We start from the raw sequence: 19,587 nt of genomic DNA, 5'->3' as shown, positions 1-19,587 counted from the left end.
CACATGTCAAATCTCCTCTTCCCCCACCCAGCCCCGCTCTGTAGATGTCCCTTACCAACAGTGCACATCTCCACAGCCCCCATGCAGCCAGAGAACACTTATCCCATTCCCTATCTCCTACAAGCCTCTCCACCCACACGCACTGGCATCAGCCATGACAAAACACATATACCTAGTCTACCATCCAATGCCACCATCCAAGCTTCCAGTTGGTTCCTAGGTATCATGTCTCTCCCTTCTGAGCTATCCAAGTATGCACTGTCAGGTGAAGAGACTTCACTGACCAGGTCACAATTATGCAGAAACTCTACTTTCCTTCGGACCCCATGCCCAGGAAACAGCACCTTACTCCGACTACTCTGTAGCTCACAGTGCTTTAATGGGCACCACATTCTTGCTAAGTCCGCATCACTCAAAATTCACCCTAAACAAAATGCCCCAGGAAACGGTATTTCTACATCAGGAAGGCAGCTAGCTGTATGGAGAGAGAGAAATATGCAAAAAGAGGGTGCCTTCCCATCTCAGACTGTGTGTGTCCATCGTTCTTCTTGTTGCTATGGAAACAGCTGACAAAACAATCTAAGGAAGGGAAAGTTCATGCTGGCCTGTGCTTTGAGGGCACAGTCCATCATGGCGGGCAAGCACAGCAGCGGGAACAAGAGGCGGCTGGTCACATGGTGTCCTCATTCCGGAAGCAGAGAGGGATTTGTGGTGGTGCTCCGCCCACTCCTTCCCTTTGGTTTCTGTCCAGGCCCTCTCAGGTAGAATGAGGCCTTGCACACATAAGGTGAGACTTCCCACCTCAGTCAACCCAATCAAGAAGCTTCCTTGTAAAAGATGCACAGGTATTTGTCTCCTAGGTGATTCTAGACTGTCGAGTTGACAATATGAACCATTACACCTTGGCATCACCAGCCCAAGCTTGGCCCAAGAGCCTGTGGGTAGCCTGGGCTCCGTCCTTGCCCTCAAGGTCATTGTCTGCATAGGGAGTCAATGGTGACTAGGCTGCCTCTATGTTCTCTCGAAGGCAAATAAAATATTAAACAAGACAAACTACCCAATTGCTAAAACTGTTATATAGTTTATCAGACACAGCAAGTCCTTGGATTTCCTACATCAGAATCTTCTGGGACACTTGGTAAAAAATGCAGAGCCCCGTTCCACTCTGGCTGCTCCCTGGAGAGAGACTTTTAGGGAGAGCGCTGCAGGAAGCTGCTGTTTTAAAAGCATGTTGTGTCTAATGTACGCACGAGTTTCAGCATACAGAATCCCTCAAAGAGCACTTAATTCTGTGGTTTCCCAGAGGTGATTTTCTCAGCGTCTCCTCAAAACCGAGAGGCCTCGGCAGCTGGGACGAGGCCTCAGAACCCGTGAGCCAGAGAGAAACCTAGTCACCTTCTCGGGAGTGACACCTTTGGGTGGTTTTGTGAATCAGCCAGCATCCCAGCCATGATCCAATTACTATGATCCCTGCCATCCAAGGCAACACACCATTAAACACCAGGAGCGAGAGACTCTAGCTCCCCACCTGAGTGCCATCTAATTAAAGTCTTTAAAAGTGTGCAGCTAGAATGCAGCCGATATTCCAGAAACAGACACCGCACTGGGGATTTAAGAGAGAGAGAGAAGACAAAGAAAGAAACTCTGGCTCAGAAATCATGTGGCTTTTTCTTCAAAATGCTCTTGAAGATGATGGGAGATGAGTAAAGTGCTGGTCACATGCTCATGGCCTGGGTCGGATCCCCAGCAACGGCACATAAAAGCCAGGTCCAGCAACACAAGCTTGTAAGTCCAGCACTGGGGAGGCAGAGGCAGGAAAATCCTGCAGACCTGCTAGTCTAGCTGAATTGGTTCCGTGAGAGAATCTGCCTACAAAAACAAGGGGAGCAGTAAAGACCCTCAAAATATCCTTCAGCCTCCACACACCGGCACACCTCCCATGCACTGTCACTGCCTCCCCCACACACACCCCATGCACCATTACTGCCCCCTCACACACACACACAATGACCTTACAATTAAACCATTTCCATTTGAGCGGCAAAAGGGATTCAGAGGCTGGAGAGAAAAGAAAAACAGTGTGAGGACAGGATATCTTGCAGTGACTCTGACGCAGTGGTCCCATTTAAGTTTGCCATGACTTCCTGCTTAGGGCTCTGCGGAACAACAAGCAAAAGCACTTTCAAAATGTTTTCCAGAACTGACTGTGCTGGGCTGTGATTCTTGCAAAAGGTGAGATGCACAGTTTCACATTTTCCTTTAAGGGTGACGGACTGTTCGAAGCCAAAGCACTGGCCACAGTGTGCTGACTATTTTAGGAAACTCGGACACAGAAAAATGTGTGACAGAGCAGTACATGATGGGCCCAGGAGGGGAGGGGAGATGCCTGCCACTGGGTAGCTGTGATACCTCATAGGACACGGCCCAGTGGGAACCCTGATTCAGGATGCAGTAACATGCAATCAGAGGAATATATAGTTTGGGGAGAGGGTTCTCTGTGTATGTGGTGTGTGTGCTATGTTTGGTGTAGGGGGTGGTATGTCTGTTGTATATGTGTGTGTGGTATATGTATGTGTTTCTGTGTGTGTATGTGTGTATATGTGGTGTGTGTGTATTATAGTGTTTGTACGAGGGGGTGTGTGTTTGGTATATCTCTCTGTGTGGTATTTATGTCTGTGTGCACATGTGTGATCTGTGTGTATGTATGTGTGTGTGTCTCTGTGCATGTATGTGTGGTATGTATGTGTGTGTTTGTATATGTGTCATGGTGTTTGTATGGGGAAGTGTCATTAAGTGTGTGTGGTATATCTCCATGTGTTTGTTATGTCTGTGTGTGGTATTTAAGTATGTGTATGTGTGCATGTGTGTGTCTGTGTGTCAGCATGTGGGATACATCTGTGTGTATGTGTACGTATGTGTGGTATTTGTATGAGGTGTATGCATCTGTGTGTGTGTTTATTATGTCTCTGTGTGGTATTTGTGTGTGTGTGTGTGTGTATGTATGTATGTGTATGGTATATGTGTGGTATGTCTGTGTATTTGTTATGACTGTGTGTGTTATATTTATGTGTGTGTGTATGGCGTATGTGTGGTATTTCTGTTTGTTATGTCTCTGGTTATATTTCTGTGTGTGTGTGTGTGTGTGTGTGTGTGTGTGTGTGGTGAATATTCACAAGGTGGTCATCCACCCATGCACAGGCACAGAGGCTGGAGGACAACCCCAGGTGCTCTGCACTGTCACTGTCACTCTCTGCTTTATTCCCTAGGACGGTTTCTCACTCTACCTGGAGCCAGGCTGACAGGCAGCAAGACCCAGGCATCCTCCTGTCTCCATCGCCCACCCACAGCACTAAGATTAGCCGTGTGTGCCAACCACATCAGTGTTTTAACATGGGTGCTGGGGATTCAAAATCAGATCCACATGCTTGCATGACAAGGGCTCTTTCTCAAGCCATCTCCACAGCCCCTGGGGACATATTAGGTATTCTTAAATCCAGTCGAGAAAATTGAACGGGACACTACTCAATTAACCCAAAAAATGGCAGGACCAAAGCTCCGGAAGAGCACTAGCAACAACAAAATCCTGAAGGAGTGTACAGGAAATAACAATATGACAGGAGACACGAACCTGAGTGCTTCAATCACTACACAAGTGTAAATGAACTAACGGTCCCTGTGAAACTGTGAGCCCAGGGCGGGGAGAAGGCTCGGGGAGGTGCCTGCCAGCTTGAGCTTCATGGCCAGCAGCTACGCAAAGGGACCAGGTGTGGTGGGACACAGCAGCAGTCACAGTTCTGGGGGGCCAGCAGTCACAGTACTGGACCGCCAGGGTGCACTGACCAGCCAGACTAGTCAAAGTGGTAAGCTTCGGACCAGTGAGAGGTGCTGTCTCCAAAAAGGAAAAAGTAGAAAATAATTTTACTTTCTTGGGTAAAGAAAGTAAAGAAAGAGGTTGCCTTCTGGCCTCTACACACCCATGCATACACATGTGCGCACACGCAACTTCGTTACAGCCAGTGTTAACAAACACACTTTCTGTGTGGCATCCACCCATCAAAAAGACTCGCTGCGTCAAAGCAATGTCCAATGCCACTGAGGCCTCTGGGGTGATAAGGTTAGATGAGGCATGATTGAACTAGTGTATTCATGAGAAAAGACCCCTCGGAGGCTCATCATCTCTCTGCCTCGACTTGTGTGCAGACACAATGGGAAGGCAGCCATCTGCAAACCGGGAAGATACGCCCCTCACCTGTAATCAAATCAGCCAGAACCTTGATACTGTGTGTGTTATATATGCATCCCTGACTGGTGTTTTGTTATGGTGGTGTGACCCGAAGGACAGCTGGGACAGACACTCTTAGGTACTGCCTGCCATGCTGGTCCTCAGGATAGTGTAGTGAATAGATGAATAATCTCCTCAAAGAACCTGGCATGGCACTGCGCTGCTCCAGATGACAGCGAGAGCCCACTCTGTCTCCAGGAAGATCGGAACAGCATACAGTTCTCAAGTCTGCCTCGGCTCCTGCAGCCAAAAGCACTGCTATACAAATCATGCCTGGAGCTGACACTGGTTCCCTTCAAGCTTCTCCATGGGACTTCGAGATCTCGGGGCTGGACACCAGCTTCTGCCAGAGGCTGCTGCTGTCAGCCTGTCCTGAGCCGCTCATCTGCACTGTGCCTGTTCAACACTAGGTCCTTAGTTCATGGGGCTGATGGGACAGGAGTCACCCTGAAGACACAGGTTCATGAGCATGCACTTGAATGTGTGTGTGTGTGTGTGTGAACTACACATACCAAGTGTCAATGTGTATGGAAATGCACCCACTGTCTGTCTATGGCCACTTATGGGAACACATGCCTGATCTCTACTTTGCTGATGATCAGCAGAGAGCAAGCCACTGATTAAAATGTTGTAGCTAAGCAACCCTGAGTACAGGACCACCCTTGTGCTATGGTGTCAGACCTTCAGCTATAAAGGATGCTTATCTTAGCCACCGGATGCTGGGCTGGCCCGGTCTCAGTTTCTCCACTGGTATTCTATCTGCTCCTTCTTCTTGTAGGTTTACATTCAGAGAAAACTAGAATCATCTCCAGCATGTCACCCCTGTTGTTGGCACAGGTTTGGGTATGCACGAGGGTCTTTCCAGGCTTTCAGAGTAAGCAGAAAGTCCAGCCTTTTGGCTAGAGCCGGCCTGGCCCCAGGGATACCTGCTGCAGAGATGGGGGCAGGGAGGCTGCCAGAGGGTGACCAGCCAGAGGGTGACCAGCTTAACTCCCAGCTTAACTCCATCCCAGGCCCTTCTCTCACCTCAGAAAGGGTCACGTGTATAGCAAGACACACCTGCTCACCCCTGAGCCCTTCAGCAGGGAGAAACAAGAACCCACTAGAGCCTGGAAAACTGTTACCAACCACTGACATTATGTTTAATGATTTTATGATTTGCATATTAAGTTCACAACACCCCACCCTCATCCACATCAAGGGAGCAGCAATCCTCTTCTCACTTGTCTCTCTCTCTCTGCTTGTCTGTTGGGAAAAGGGAATTTCCAGAGGACACTGGAATGCTGGCTGTGATCAGAGGCACAGTGTGTCTCTCAAACACAGGGTTAAAAAAGAAACAAACCCCATCTCCTCCATCTACCCTAAGGCATGCCCAAGGCTGCCTGAGAGAGAATAACTTATCCCCCTGGCTTTAACTGCACCCCTCCTTCAGTACAAACGGGCCAAACCTCATCTCTGTCCCAAAACCTCACTGTCTTTTTTTCCTGATACTGTTTTTCCCTCCAAATCCCTGGGACTCTGACTCCTTGGCCCAATAAACCTATGAAGCACCAGCCACCTGACGAGAGAGAGAGAGAGAGAGAGAGAGAGAGAGAGAGAGAGAGAGAGAGAGAGAGAGAGAGATGCAGACAATGGGCAAGCCAGCCCTGTCCCAGCTCCCGTGAAGAATACAAGGGTGTGTCGCTAGCCTAGTGCACACGCGGTGTCTTTACTGCCCCAACTGCCTATAAGTTCTAGATGTGTGGATCCTGAAATGTTTCCTCACTCAAGCCCGGGCAACAGAGGACAGTCACAACTTTATGACCTGACATGGAAAAGATGGAGGAATGAGTGAAGATTTTAGAAGGTTCCAAGCATCGTACATGTTCACAAGGTGGGATTTAAATCACTTGGTAGGATTTAAGCATCCCTATCAAGAGAGTCTATGGTGACAAGAACCACTGGAGGCTTAAGAAGTCTCCCTCAGAAAGCTTGTGCATGTATGTGTGTCTCTGTGTGTGTATATGTGTGTCTGTCTGTGTGTCTGTGCGTGCATGTGTGTGTGCGTGTGTGTATGTGTGTGTGCATGTGTGTATATGTATGTGTGTGTGTCTGTGTGTGCATGTATGTGTGTATGTGTGTGTCTGTGCGTGCATGTGTGTGTGTCTGTGCATGCGTATGTGTGTATATATGTGTATGTGTGTGTGTGTCTGTGTGTGCATGTGTGTGTGTGTGTGTGTGTGGATGTGTGTGGATGTGTGTATTCCTGTGCGTGCGTGTGTGTGTGTGTGTGTGTGTGCACGCGTGCGTGTGTGTGTGTGTATGTGTGTGCATGTGTGTATGTCTGTGTGAGTGCATGTGTGTGTATGTATGTATGTGCATGTGTGTATGCCTGTGTGTGCGTACGTGTATGTGTGTGTGTGTGTGTGTATGTGTGTGTGCTCTCATACCAGTTCCGCTCTGTACCCTTTGGGAACAAACATCATTGTCAGGTGTAATTTATAACCGTAGTTGAAAATTAAAGATGTAATTTGTAACCTCCTAGTCCTCTGTCATCTCTGTGAGCCAAGACAACAGAAACAGCTAAAGCACAAGCACACAGGTACACTACAGGAATCTGTACATCAGCCATCTACACTGCCTGCCCAGAAAACACTGCACGTAGAAAGGGGGAAAGCCAGTTCACAGCATGCACTCCCACCACATGGGTACTCATGCATGTCCTCAGAATGGTTAAATCGCTTGGCTTTTTATTTATGTGCGGTTGCCGTTTTGTGGTACTGAGAAAGAAAAACCCAGAATCACAAACCTTCCAGACAAAAACTCAGACAATGTGGGATCTCCAGTCCAAGCCACTGTTTTCTCTAAGAGTCAGTGAAGGTTACAATATTAGGAAGTTGCCTTAAGTCATTGGGACCCCCAAGCTGTATGTGACTACACTTCTAGGTATCCCCAGCTGGAGAGGCTGCCTCCACCATGGCTATGCCATTTGTACCTGAGAAAAGACACTAGGCCTGCCACTCCCTAAACCTTATCTAGGGCAAAGCCTGGGGTTTCAAGGTCCCAGGAGTCCCTCAGTCGGTGAAGCCCTGTAAACAGAAAGCTTTCCCTAATGTCCCCTAGCCAGGCCCTCCACGGTCACACACATGCTGGTTCTCCACTCAGAAGCTGGGTGTTAATCAGCGCCTCAGATTCCTGAGCACGGCACGCCCCTCAGGGAACCCCCACACAGCCACCAGCAGGCGCCTGGGGAAAAGATGTCCAGAGTGGACCCTGCTTGAGAACACACTGTGCCTGCCCAGTGGCATACAGCGGCATTCACAGATGAGCTTCCTCTACCACAGCAATCTCTCTAGCTCAGTCCTACAAGTGTCAAGAGACACTGCACAGGGGCTGGGGAGGTGGATCCATCAGTAAAGTGCTGGCTGTGCCCAGGCTTGGGGAAAAGATGTCCAGAGTGGACCCTGCTTGAGAACACACTGTGCCCGCCCAGTGGCGTACAGCGGCATTCACAGATGAGCTTCCTCTACCACAGCAATCTCTCTAGCTCAGTCCTACAAGTGTCAAGAGACACTGCACAGGGGCTGGGGAGGTGGATCCATCAGTAAAGTGCTGGCTGTGCCCAGGCTCCTGGAGCATGCTGGCTGGCCTGCCTGGCTGAATTACTGAGCACCAGGACCCAGTCAAAGACCCTGTCTCAGAAAAACAAGGTCAACACGTAAAGTTGACCTCTGGCATCTACACACTTACAACATAGTGCGTGCACGCTATATTCTCTCTCTCTCTCTCTCTCTCTCTCTCTCTCTCTGTGTGTGTGTGTGTGTGTGTGTGTGTGTGTGTGTGTGTGAATAACACTCTAGTCTGAAGTGTAGCTCACAGAGAGAGACAGGACTACGTATAGAGGCTAAGAGCGACAAGTCTGACTGAGAGAACCTAGTCTCACTTCTGCTGTAGCTATGATCGGGCTCCCCCACAGCACCTGCTTTATCCCACCAACCTGTGAGTAGAGTGGCAAAGGGCTCTCTGTGGAGAACATCTACCGTGGACAGAGACACATGCAAACACCCCTCTGGTGGTCAAAGCTTGCCTCATGCAACATGTCCCCTTCAGACATCAATCATGTGTAGTTCCTGGATCAGTCAGCTCCTGCCCTCCAAAAACTGTCACCAGCACGAGCGTGCTGTGCCTGTCCCACACAGTGGCTTTTTTTTTTTTTTTATAAAGCCATCGTCCTAGCCAACACAATGAGACCCGATAGACACTGGAGACATAATTAAACCCCGGGAGGAAGCCGGTGTCCCCTACTCCCACCCAGAGCCTGCTCAAGAGGGACATACAGTCCCACACACAGGAGAAAGCCACGGAGAGCCGCAAGCACCTGCTGCTTCGTCTCCCCAGGGCAGCCTCCCTAAGATGTCAGATGCGGAAAGGAAGGCGGGAGGAGCAGGGGTAAGGGTGCCAAGCTGAAAGAAGCAGGCAGCGCCAACACAGGCAGTGCCAGCATTTGGTTTTGGGGGTTCCGTTTTGTTTGTTTGTTTTTTCAGAAAAACGGAAAACAAGATTCCATTCTGAGGCATACACGAGCATACATCGGAAGGACAGCCAGGCAACAGCAAGCGAGCCAGGGCTTTCCGGCCTCCCACCTCCCCCTGCTCCTCCAAGACCACTGACTGCCCTCGCTGACTCTGCAGTAAAAGGCTCCATGGATTTAACACTGAAGAGGCCTCAAGTTAAATCTCCCCTCCCCCCCCCCAAACTCCCCACAGCCTCGAAAGTGGTTGGCTCACAAATTCCAGCAAGCTTTCAGGGAATCAAGTCTTGCTGCCCCAGAAGGTCCACACCCTGCCCATGCTCAGTCGATACAGGATAGCCACAGGGATTCCGCTATCAAAACCCATTAATTGACACTCCGCATGGCCCCTGCGGAAGGGCCAAGTTGCAGCCCCTTTTCAAGTCTGGGAAGCAAATTAACGGAGACACAGGAGGGAAGCCTTCAGCCGGCCTCAAAGTGCAGGGCAGCGGGCCACTTCTGCGCACGACTCTGCGGACATCTGTATTCAGAAGCTGGGGTAATCAGAAACAAAGCCTGCCTGTTCATGAGACCTTCTGAAACACATTCCCCTTCTCACATTAACAGCAGCAATTAATTTCCTCTCCAACGTCCCAGATCAGATGTTTACTGAATCTTCTGCCAACAAGTGAGGTCCAGGCACCAATGGTTAGGGCGCCTCTTTCTCAGCCCTTCCCCAACCCCTCGCCACAGCGTTTAGCGTCCCACTCCGCAACCATTTCTGATTTTCTATATTATCTATCCAGAGCCTGTCCCCGGGGGCATCTCAGTATCTGAACCATGTATTAAAACAAACGCGGACCAAAGATTAACAATAACAACAAAGAAAGCACGAAGCACAGGGCAAACTAGCCAATGACTATTTATTCTGCCCAGAGAAATCCCCTCTGCTCCGCCAGCTGGCCAAATACACCTGCAGCCAAGCCTGACACTCCCCTCTCGCAGGTCCCTCCCCTCTCTGCCAGGTCCCGCCCCTCTCTCCCCAAGAAGGAGGACCAATCATGACTGGAAGGGCCCTTAATAAGCCACAGGCTTCAGAGCCCTTGTGGCCCCACTGAGCAAGCAGAATGGGGGAGGGGTAGCGAGGACTGTGCAGGACCACTGAGCCACTTCAACTCCCTGCTTAGGAGTTCGAGCCACTGCCCTCATGACCTTCCTTCCCGTAGGAGTAGAAAATCTTCCAATAAGAAGTTTACACATAGCTAGATAATTTCAAGAGGAGAACCCGTGAAGGCCTCTAAAAGCCGCCAGCGCAGACAGCAAGGAAACCAAACGTCCAGGGGGCAGAAACAGACACTGTCATTCAAGCTTCCAGTGGAAAGACAACAGCCGACAGATGGTGGCTCCTTAGGAAACTATCACAGCCGGCCCTGCAGCCATCGCATCCACTGCCAGGTCCAGGGAAGGTGCTCCAGTGTGTGTGTGCCCTGCAAGCCACAAGCCTTGCGGCAGGCAGCCCTAGCCAGGCCCAGCAATCTAGGTTCCCAGAGGCCACCCTTTCCTCTCTCTAGCCGGTAATTTAAGGTGAGACAGGAGGAAGGGCTCAGGCATGGCTGCACAGCCCTGAAATCCCAGCATTTGGAAGGTGAAGGGAAGATTGTGAGTTCAAGGAGAGCCTGGGTTACATAAAAAGACAAAGAAACAAAGAAAGAGAGAAAGGAAGGAAGGAAGGAAGGAAGCAAGGAAGGAAGCAAGGAAGGAAGGAAGGGAAAGAGAAGGTGGGAGGGAGAGAAGGAGAAAGAGAAGACAGGAATGGGGGAGGGAAGGAGACAGGGAGAGAGGAAGGAAGGGAGAATATATAAAATAGTGGGGATACAGGGAAAGCAGGGAAGGGAACACACACAGAGTCGTTTCGCTGTGTCCCGGAGCACACACACATGCCCTGACTCTGTACAATCTAACAGAAAAACAATCTCATTTTCTTCATCTACTTCTCCCCTTCCTGGGTGATCAGTGACTCCAGGCACCAGCTTGGAGGCACTTCCGTCCACCTCTAAGACCTACTGGGTGGGCACGCATGTGGTACAGGGACATGACACACATCCCACCCTGTGACTGACCGCTCACCCTTCCCTCTCTTCCTCTCCTCTGCTCGGTCGTTCATTACCACAGTGGTAACGAACGAACGAGCTTAGCCAAAGGCTTCCTCTGGCTGCAGTAAAGCGGCCTGGCCTTGGCTCGCTGCTTAGCTAAGCAGCTCGAGCCAGAAAGCGATGCTCAAACTAAGCCCAAACCGCCTGCCTGGTTCCCACCCTGGAGCCCGACAGCTCTTTCTCCCCAACACTGATGTCTTTGTTGCTGTTCGCATCTTACAGTCTCTGGATGGTAGGGAGGAAACCTGGAGCTGAGAGACGCGTGGTCATAAATGTCAGAGGTGAACTCTGACCTCCCAGACTCCCCCTCTATCTGCCACTTCCTGTTAACATGTGACAAACTAGTAGAGGGCTTTCTATCCTTGGCTGTGTTGTCATCTCCCTGATGACTCCATCAACTCTCAAGCTCTCCACAAACCACGATCCTAAGCCCCTCCCTCCCCCAGTTCTGGTTGCTCGTCTATACGTACATGAGCGCTCTACCTCGGCTACAACTGACATATCTGACGTTCAAAATCTGAAGTTAGCAAGATGTTAACAGCGAGGCATTAGTCATGACAACAGGCGGGTCCTTTCTTGATGGGAGGAATCACCGCTCACTCCCTCTGACGACCTGTCTGTTTAGAATCCGCCAACTATCTGAGATATGAATGGATCCCATAGAGGCAAACAGAAAGAGTTCTGCTGCAGAGTGCGGATGACAGTGACAACGACGATACTCACCAGGTGAGGCATCAGGAGGTCAGCCAGGTAGACAAAGGCGGCCCCCAGGGTGAAGCCAACAGCCACTGGGAAGAAGGCAAAGGCACCAAAGCCCCCAGAGGACGTGGCCATCTCAACCGCTGGAGCGAGCAGAGACCAATAGGAAGCCGCTAACATGACCTGGAGAAGCACAGGGGGAAGTTAGTCATTAACCAACCATAAGGCTTTTGGGGGTAGGAGAACAACCCATAACACACACCCCCACACCCCCACACACAAACACACACCAAGGAGAAAACCCAACCTACCAGGCCTTCTGAGTTCAGAGTCCTCCACCTTCCGAGAGATGGAAAACCCACCCATAAGGCTTTGCGGATGGCTCAACCCACAAGGCCTTCCAAGGGGGAGCCTTATTGTTCTCTGAGTCCTAAAATAAGCCACACAATTTCACACTTGTTAAGCTTTTAACCCCAGGTGGCAGGTACTGTCTCAACCTAAAGCCTACCCTACCCCTGGAGACTAGCCAAAGTTCCTCCCAGAATTCCTGTTTATGAATCTAACTTGACAAAGGCGAAGCCACTGGCACATAGCCCTTCACTCATGCTCCTGTCTGCGTGTGGAACACATTGGGTCAACAACAGCAAAGGCATGAAAGTAGGGAGGGGGGGACTAGCTGAGATGAGGAAAGAGAAGGGCGACGAGAGGGTGGGGGGAGTAAATATGATCAAAGTACATTACATATATGCGTGAGAATGTTACTGTGAGGTCCAGTACTATATATGATGTTATTAATGCATGCTAATAAAAACACGAAGAATAAAGGAACCCAGTTTGGGGCAGGACAGAGTCGATCTGGAAGGATGGGGTCTAGTTGGCTCCTGTGCAGGCTCTGACAATGGAGTTCTTATCCAAATGTGATTGTTGCGCTCCACAGACAGGGGATACTGGAGTCACTTTGTCATACTGAGGGTGGGGCAGGAGGCTACATCTAGTGATAAACAGCCTCCCACGCACATCACAGCCATTGAAAACCAAGAGACATGTGGCCCCAGATGAGAGTCCTAAGGCTGCTGAGAGATGCTGTTCCAATTCCAAGCTCCCGATACAAATTGCTCATAATTACACGGGCTTCACTGCGTTAGAACACAGCTGATTATTAGAGAGATCTTCCTCATGGTGGGTGGCATATGTCTCCCTCCACGCGGGCCACCTTGCCCTTTCCCCACTCTCTAGCACATCAGCACTGGTGGGCCTCCCCCCTTGTGTCATGTGATGGCGCTTGGACCATCTGAAGATGTCAGTCCATCAAATGTCAGATTGGCATCTGCAGTGTCCTCATCTCTAAAACTGACGAGGGGAGCTAATGGCTATTGATCAACAGTCATTTCCAGGCACCAAGGTTTGTATTTGATATCTTGTCTCGTCCTCCCCACCCTGGGAGGCAGATGTTTCCTGTTATTTGTGGAAAAAGAAATTGAATGGCAGGCTGTGAATATATGAGCTCGTGAAGTAAAACATTTCCTATGCGGGCAAGAGGACCTCCATCGAATCCTCCAGAACCCGTGCTTAAAAAGCTGAGTGTGGCATCCCATGCTTGTAATCCCAGCTCCAAGGAGGTGGGGACAGGCAGATCCCTGGGGGATGCTGGCCAACCAGCCTAGACAAAATGGCAGCTCCGGGTTCCATGGGAGATCCTAGCTCGATAAATGAAGTGTATAACACCACCAGAGTGGATCTCTGGCCGCCACAAGAGAGTTCACGCACATAGATGCTATACACACTGCGCTGGCTGGCTAATCTTCGTTGTCAACTTGACACACCTAGAAGAGGGACTCTCAGCTAAGGAATCGCCGCCTCCATCAGAATGGCCTGTAGGCCTTTGTCAGTGTGGCATTTTCTTGCCAGATGGGAAAGGGTCCAGCCCACTGTGGGCAGAGACACCCCGGGTGGGTAGTTCTGGGCTACATAGGAAAGGTGGCTGAATGTGGACAGAACAGTGTTCTATTGTCTCTGTGTGATTTCCTACCCGGGGTTCTGCCTTGACATCTGCCCTGATGTCCCACTGTGATGGGCTGTGACCTAGGACTTAGCTGTAAGATAAACCTTTCCTCCCGCAAGTTGCTTTTGGTCAGCATTGTATCACACCGACAGAAAAACAGACCAGGACACTCCCACATGAGCATACATACACATTTATTTAAACGGGGAAAGAGATGGAATCTTAAATACCAAGGCAAGTTGTTCCTTTTACCCAGGCAGTAAGCGGCAGATGCAGACCAACCAGCATCGCAATCAACCCGATGACCAGAAGAGAACGGGGCAGCTGCTCTCACGGGTCAACAAGCTCGATTTGACAAACTGTTCTCCGGGGCTGACCGAATTAATCATTCGCCTGTGGCTTTTTAATCTTACGCACGCTGTGACATCGTCATGGCTGGAGTCCACCCACCACCTGTCGTAACAGTCACAGACGACATATACAATGTTGAATGGGTTTCTAAATTTTGCTTAATTATGCCTCATCACCCGTCTCCAAAATAACACGCGGAATGACAACCAGGCATTAGGGTGGCAAGACGAAGAACAATCCGTGGATTGCCTTCTGCCAGACACTGCTCACACGGAGTCGCTCGCTCGCTCGCCCTAGAACTGACTGTCCCAGAAAAGGTCTTAATGTCACCCATGGAACTCTGTCACTGCCCCTGAGGCTCCAGAAAAGATAAAAGTATATCATCTCAACCAAATGGGCACAGAGATTGACCAGTTCATACCACGAGTCTGCTCTGTCACAAAAGACCGCAAAAGGATCCAGGGACTCCCCATTCAGGGTTCTACTCACTAGCTTTAGACTCCCATAGCCCTTATAAGCTCATCATCTGCACAGGGATAGGCACAGACTCCTTCCTCAACCTCCTCCGTGAACTTGACCCAACCAGGACTCCGTCACCCACTCAGTCCCCACTTCAACAGTTTCAAAAGAAAGCCATTCATCAGACCCTCCAAAATCTCTCTACACATTGCGAGGCTCTGGCCAGCATCACCTCAACTCCTGGTTCGTTCCCATTTCAACACCTATTCCAACATCTTCCTTCAGCATCTCTGGGACACAGAATGTTTTCTGCCTGTGACAGCTCATCTTGGTTGTCAACTTGCCTGGGTCTAGGATCCATTAAAAGACAAGCCCCTTGGCACTGACTGCTGTAAGAGATTTCCCTGATCACATTCTCTGAAGAGAAAAGACCTCCCATAAATGTGGGTGACACCCCCAAGAGCAACCCAGACAAAAAGAGATGGAGAACAAAAACAAACAAACAAACAAACAACAACAACAAAACCCTTCAGCTTTTGCCTGCTTGCCTTCACTCTGCTGGCAAGTTCATCTGCTCTGTGCCGAAGCATTTCTTCACCAATAACAGAACCAGCATTCCCAGGCTTCCAATGCAGGCCAGAAGCTCTCCAGAAACCCTCTATGCCTTCAGTACCAGATCGGGACTGCTGGGAAATCTTACTACCTAGACTTAACAACCACGAGATTGTCAGCTTCTCCAGACATTGCCGAATAGCCAGACTATATCATATAAGACAATGTAATAAAATTACTTTAACCTGATTTAGTCTATCAGTCCAGTCCTCTAGGTCCTCAAGAGGGCCACCACAATTAACTCGTATCCCTATGCGTCAACACGCCAAGTTCTCACAGATACATTATTCATGATGAAGCAGATAGTCAAGCTCTTTGCATAGGCCATGCTGGACTCTGGGATGCTCGGAGCGGACAACACTGGTAGACCACTCCATGGAAACCAGTTCTTCACCCTTCCAGGCAAACCTAGAGCCCTGTTGGAGTGCCTTCATTTCTGAATTTCCTTGTCAGCTCCCTGATTTACACATAAACTGAAGAGTGCCAACAGAACAATTTGTATACGGCAATGGGTTCCCATCTAAAGTGGGTGGGGTCCTAACAAAAAGCTATTACAGGGACATATGTGGTAGGCAAGATGCTCATGTGTTAATGGCCAGACCTGTGACTTTCTCATTTACTGTGGCAGAAGGAATCCTGCGGGTGTGACCACACTGACTACACTGAGATGGAAGAGATAGCTGTGGACATCAGAGTATGGCCAAGACATTGTGCCAAGGAGCTTTACGAGGGCACGAGAAGAGTACAGCTGGAGAGAAGAAACAACACCAGACTGGAGAAGTGACCTTATTTACAGGAAACACCCAAATGTAGAAACCACACAGTACACTGGTGGTTGCTATCTGGGAGTGGAAGATTGGACAGTTGCTCAATGTGAATGTCTGCGTTCTCAGTTCAATGACCACTATCGTGGTCACTGGTTGTCACAATGACCACTAAATGGACACTGTTGTGTGATGCAAATCTTACCACAACTTATTTTAAAACTTAGGGTCGACCTAATCAACTGTGAGGACCTGCCCTGCCCTCAGAAGTGTGAACTCTCCAGGCCCTGTGGAGCACCTCTGTCTCCATCTGTAACAATGCAAGACCTACCTCAGTTGGCCTTTCTCCCGGCGTCTCTGACTCTTGGCTGCCAGTTCATGTCCATGACAACAAAATGCAGAATTTGGACTCAGAAGCTTGGCACTGGCACCTACCCGTGAGGTGACCCCAGCACACAAAATGAGGCCTCTGTTGCTCAGTTTGGCCAACTGGCAGGGATGCCACCAGGCAGGGCTACTGGGAGAATGTAGCAACGGGACCAGCATGCCAACCCGGGAGCTGGCAGGAGGCAGGTGTTATTTTAGACAATTCCACTTCCCAAAGCTCTGCTCACTGAGTCTTCCTCCTCCCCTGATCCCGCACAGCTTCCCTTGCCCGGGACCCTTGTCCATCTCACTGGATTTGTTCTCTGGAGGACCGTGCAGACGACAGGACCTGGCTCGTGCTTGGGGCGTCTCTGTGCGCTTCCACCACCCAGCAGAGCAGAACAAGAACAGAGACTTGTTCAATATCTGTTGCCTAGATGAATCCTCTGTCATCCCTGCTAACGAAGGGGAGCAGTGGGGGTTGGGGTGGGGAGACAAGAACGTATGACAGGAAGTGTTTAAACCCTCATTTTTGAGTCTGTTGCCTGCATTTTTAAAGTGATTTTTTTAACCTTTCAAATTAAGTAGTGCATGGGCTCACACTCAGATGCCTTCGCTCTGACAAATGCTGGCTGAGTAATTGTTTAATATCAGGGAGTGTTTCAGGGGTGGGAAACCAGCATAGACTTTGCAAGGCTCTGTGGATAACACACTGAACAATCTACTGAAAGAATCGCAGATTCCCTTGCTGTTGAGAGCAACTGTAACCGATTACTTAGTCCAAATATTTCACTTAACAGGTAGGGTAGGCAAGACTCGGCTACATAAAGCTTTCCCAGAGGCACCAGAGCTAAGTGATATTGCATGTGACTGTCTGCCCCAACCTCCAACAAGGTAGTACCATCCTCTGACCCTGCCAAAATACTGTCATTTGTGAAATTCTGGGAACCTCTGAGTAAAGACCAGGTGTAAGCTAGCACCTGCCTACATCAGGCAAAGGATCCTGGGATAATGGGTGTGAGGGTGTGAACTCAGCACCAGCAAAATGGAAGGTATCAGATGTTGGCAGGAGTGTAGCAAAAAATGTATGCACTGTTGGTAGGGGGGTGGTGCACACTGACACAGCTGTCATGGAAAATGTGGAAGTTCCTTGAAAAGTTAAAAATAGAACCATCACATGATACATCGATGCGGCTGGGGAGATACCTGAAGGAAATAAAGTGGGGGTGTCAATGAGCGAGGCACACTTCTGCTTATGCCAGGATGACAGGCAACTAGTAAACAGCTGAATAAGCCTACTGAGAACCTGCATCTGGAAGAGGAAAAGGGGGCCTCATAAATTTACCTCTCTAACAGCCCCAAGGGCCAGAGACATAGAGAGGCAAACAGGCATTTAAGGATCACAGCGTGAACTGTAGTTTGAGCTGGGAACAGCAAAACCAAGCATGCACACCACAACAAACTCCACACTTTCCTCCAGGGTGACCTGCACCACAGGAGGCTCCACATGACACCGACTCTGGACAGGATCCTACAATGCAAGAAGCACACGAGTGAGGGAATGGGGGATGCCCACAGCCAGAGGTTTGGTTATTATTACATTCCTGTGTGTCTCAGTTTTGATGAGAAATGTTCCCCTGGGATATTTGGTCCCCAGTTGGTGGTGCTGTGTGGAAAGGCTGTGGAACCTTTGAAACATGGAGGCTTGGAGGTGGATAGCTCTATCCCCAAAGAATCTGGGTTTGAGTCCCAGTCCCCAACACAATGGCTCACACGGTTCGAGAATATCTGACACCCTCGTCCAGCCTCTTCAGTCTACACTTATTTATGGTGCATAGATACACATACAGGCATAGCACCCAAACACGGAAAATAAAAACTATAGGGGAAAAATTTAGAGATGGAGCATTGCTGGAGGAAGAACATCAGGGAGTGGGTGTAGCTTGGGGGTTTAGAGCCTGATCCCACTTCTGTTTTCATATTCGATTGTTCTCTCTCTCTCTCTCTCTCTCTCTCTCTCTCTCTCTCTCTCTCTCTCTCTCCCTTCTCTATCTCCTTCCATCCCTCTCTCCCGCCTTCTCTGCTTCCTGTGTGCAGATGAAACAGGATCACTGTGTCTCACTACCCAGATCCCCACCAGGATGAAATACAGACAAAAATAATCATCTTCTCTCTAAGTCTGGCTTTGCCCAGGAAACAAAATAACCAGAACACAGTGTTGATGTCTCAAGGCATCTACAGACTTGACTCGGGGGAGACATTCATGTTAGGAGAAACTCAACTAGAGACACAGAAACTCTGCATCATTTTAGAAACTTCCCTGGAAATCTAAAATACATCCACAGTGACCAGTTTAGTAGAAGCTGAAGGAGGGGACTGAGGGAGGCCATGCCAGCAAGGTGCAGACACCAGGCAAACACTTGAAGACAGGAGCCCCCAGGGTTTATTCTGTGAGCACAGGCCTGGGGCTGGGAACCAGAGAGAAATCAGACTCTACCTCCTTGGACTCCATGGCTTCTTGTCTAAAGCTCTGAGTAATTCTGTAACTCACCCAAAGATACTCTGCTGAAAAAGACCACACCAGGATTTGAAGCCAGGGTCTGACCCCAAACCCATAGTCCCCATGCAGAAACCATATATACCACCTCTTCCTGCCTGTTTGACATTCCTCTAGCTTTTTTATATTGCTGCTGCCTGTTTCAGCACATAAATGGATTTTATTAATAGCAACTGTGATATTTTGTCATGAGAATTTTGATTTCTTAAAAACAAAACACAGAATATGTTTTTGTTTTAATCCCAGGTGAGGGATATGGGGCTGCTTCAGACTGCCCAAAGCAGCTGACTATGATTTGCCTCATGCTCTAGCAGGGGCATGATTTTTGTCAGCTGTGGATAGCTTCTGCAATAGTGTGATCTTTGGAATTCTGGGAACTCTTCAGAGGATATATAAATGCTAAGGGCCTGAGAGGTTGACTGTCGGTGTATTATTGGTTATTGGTTGTTGTTGGTTATAGTTTGTTAAGTAGTCATGTGCAAAGAAACAAGAAGAAATTAGATATTAGATATCCTGACAGCAAAGATCCAACTTGCCCAAGGAACTTGGTGTCCCTAATCAATGGCATCACCCCTTTCCTCTCGATCCTTTTTTCTCTCCTACCTAGCATTAGGGGGTTGTAAGGGTGAGAAAAGGGTGGAGAAGGATGGAAGAAAAAGAATGCACAAAGTAGCTAAAGTGTCCAGCTACAACATTCCAAAACATTTAAAGGAGGAGATTATTCATTAAGTACTTTTGGGACAGCTGGCTGGGCACTGAAGTAGATGTCAAAACTGAACTGTCAGTCACTTAAGCAAATGAAACAAATATAAAAATGTTTGAGGGATATATATATATATATATATATATATGT

At 49.2% G+C, this 19,587-nt stretch overlaps 1 protein-coding gene across 6 annotated transcripts in view; it reads right to left on the bottom strand.

The window, feature by feature from the left end:
- The window catches only part of Slc39a11 (solute carrier family 39 member 11), a 438,334-nt gene that overhangs the window by 293,155 nt on the left and 125,592 nt on the right, over window positions 1-19,587 (bottom strand). For all 6 annotated transcript variants that reach the window (XM_052196137.1, XM_052196138.1, XM_052196142.1 and 3 more), the window contains one exon: window positions 11,648-11,806. In XM_052196137.1, coding sequence (XP_052052097.1) covers window positions 11,648-11,806 — 159 coding nt within the window. The remainder of the gene's footprint in view (window positions 1-11,647; window positions 11,807-19,587) is intronic.

Source organism: Apodemus sylvaticus, chromosome 10 (assembly GCF_947179515.1).
Source record: "Apodemus sylvaticus chromosome 10, mApoSyl1.1, whole genome shotgun sequence".
NCBI classification, from domain to species: Eukaryota; Metazoa; Chordata; class Mammalia; order Rodentia; family Muridae; genus Apodemus; species Apodemus sylvaticus.
This window is presented reverse-complemented; position numbering and strand designations above follow the sequence as displayed.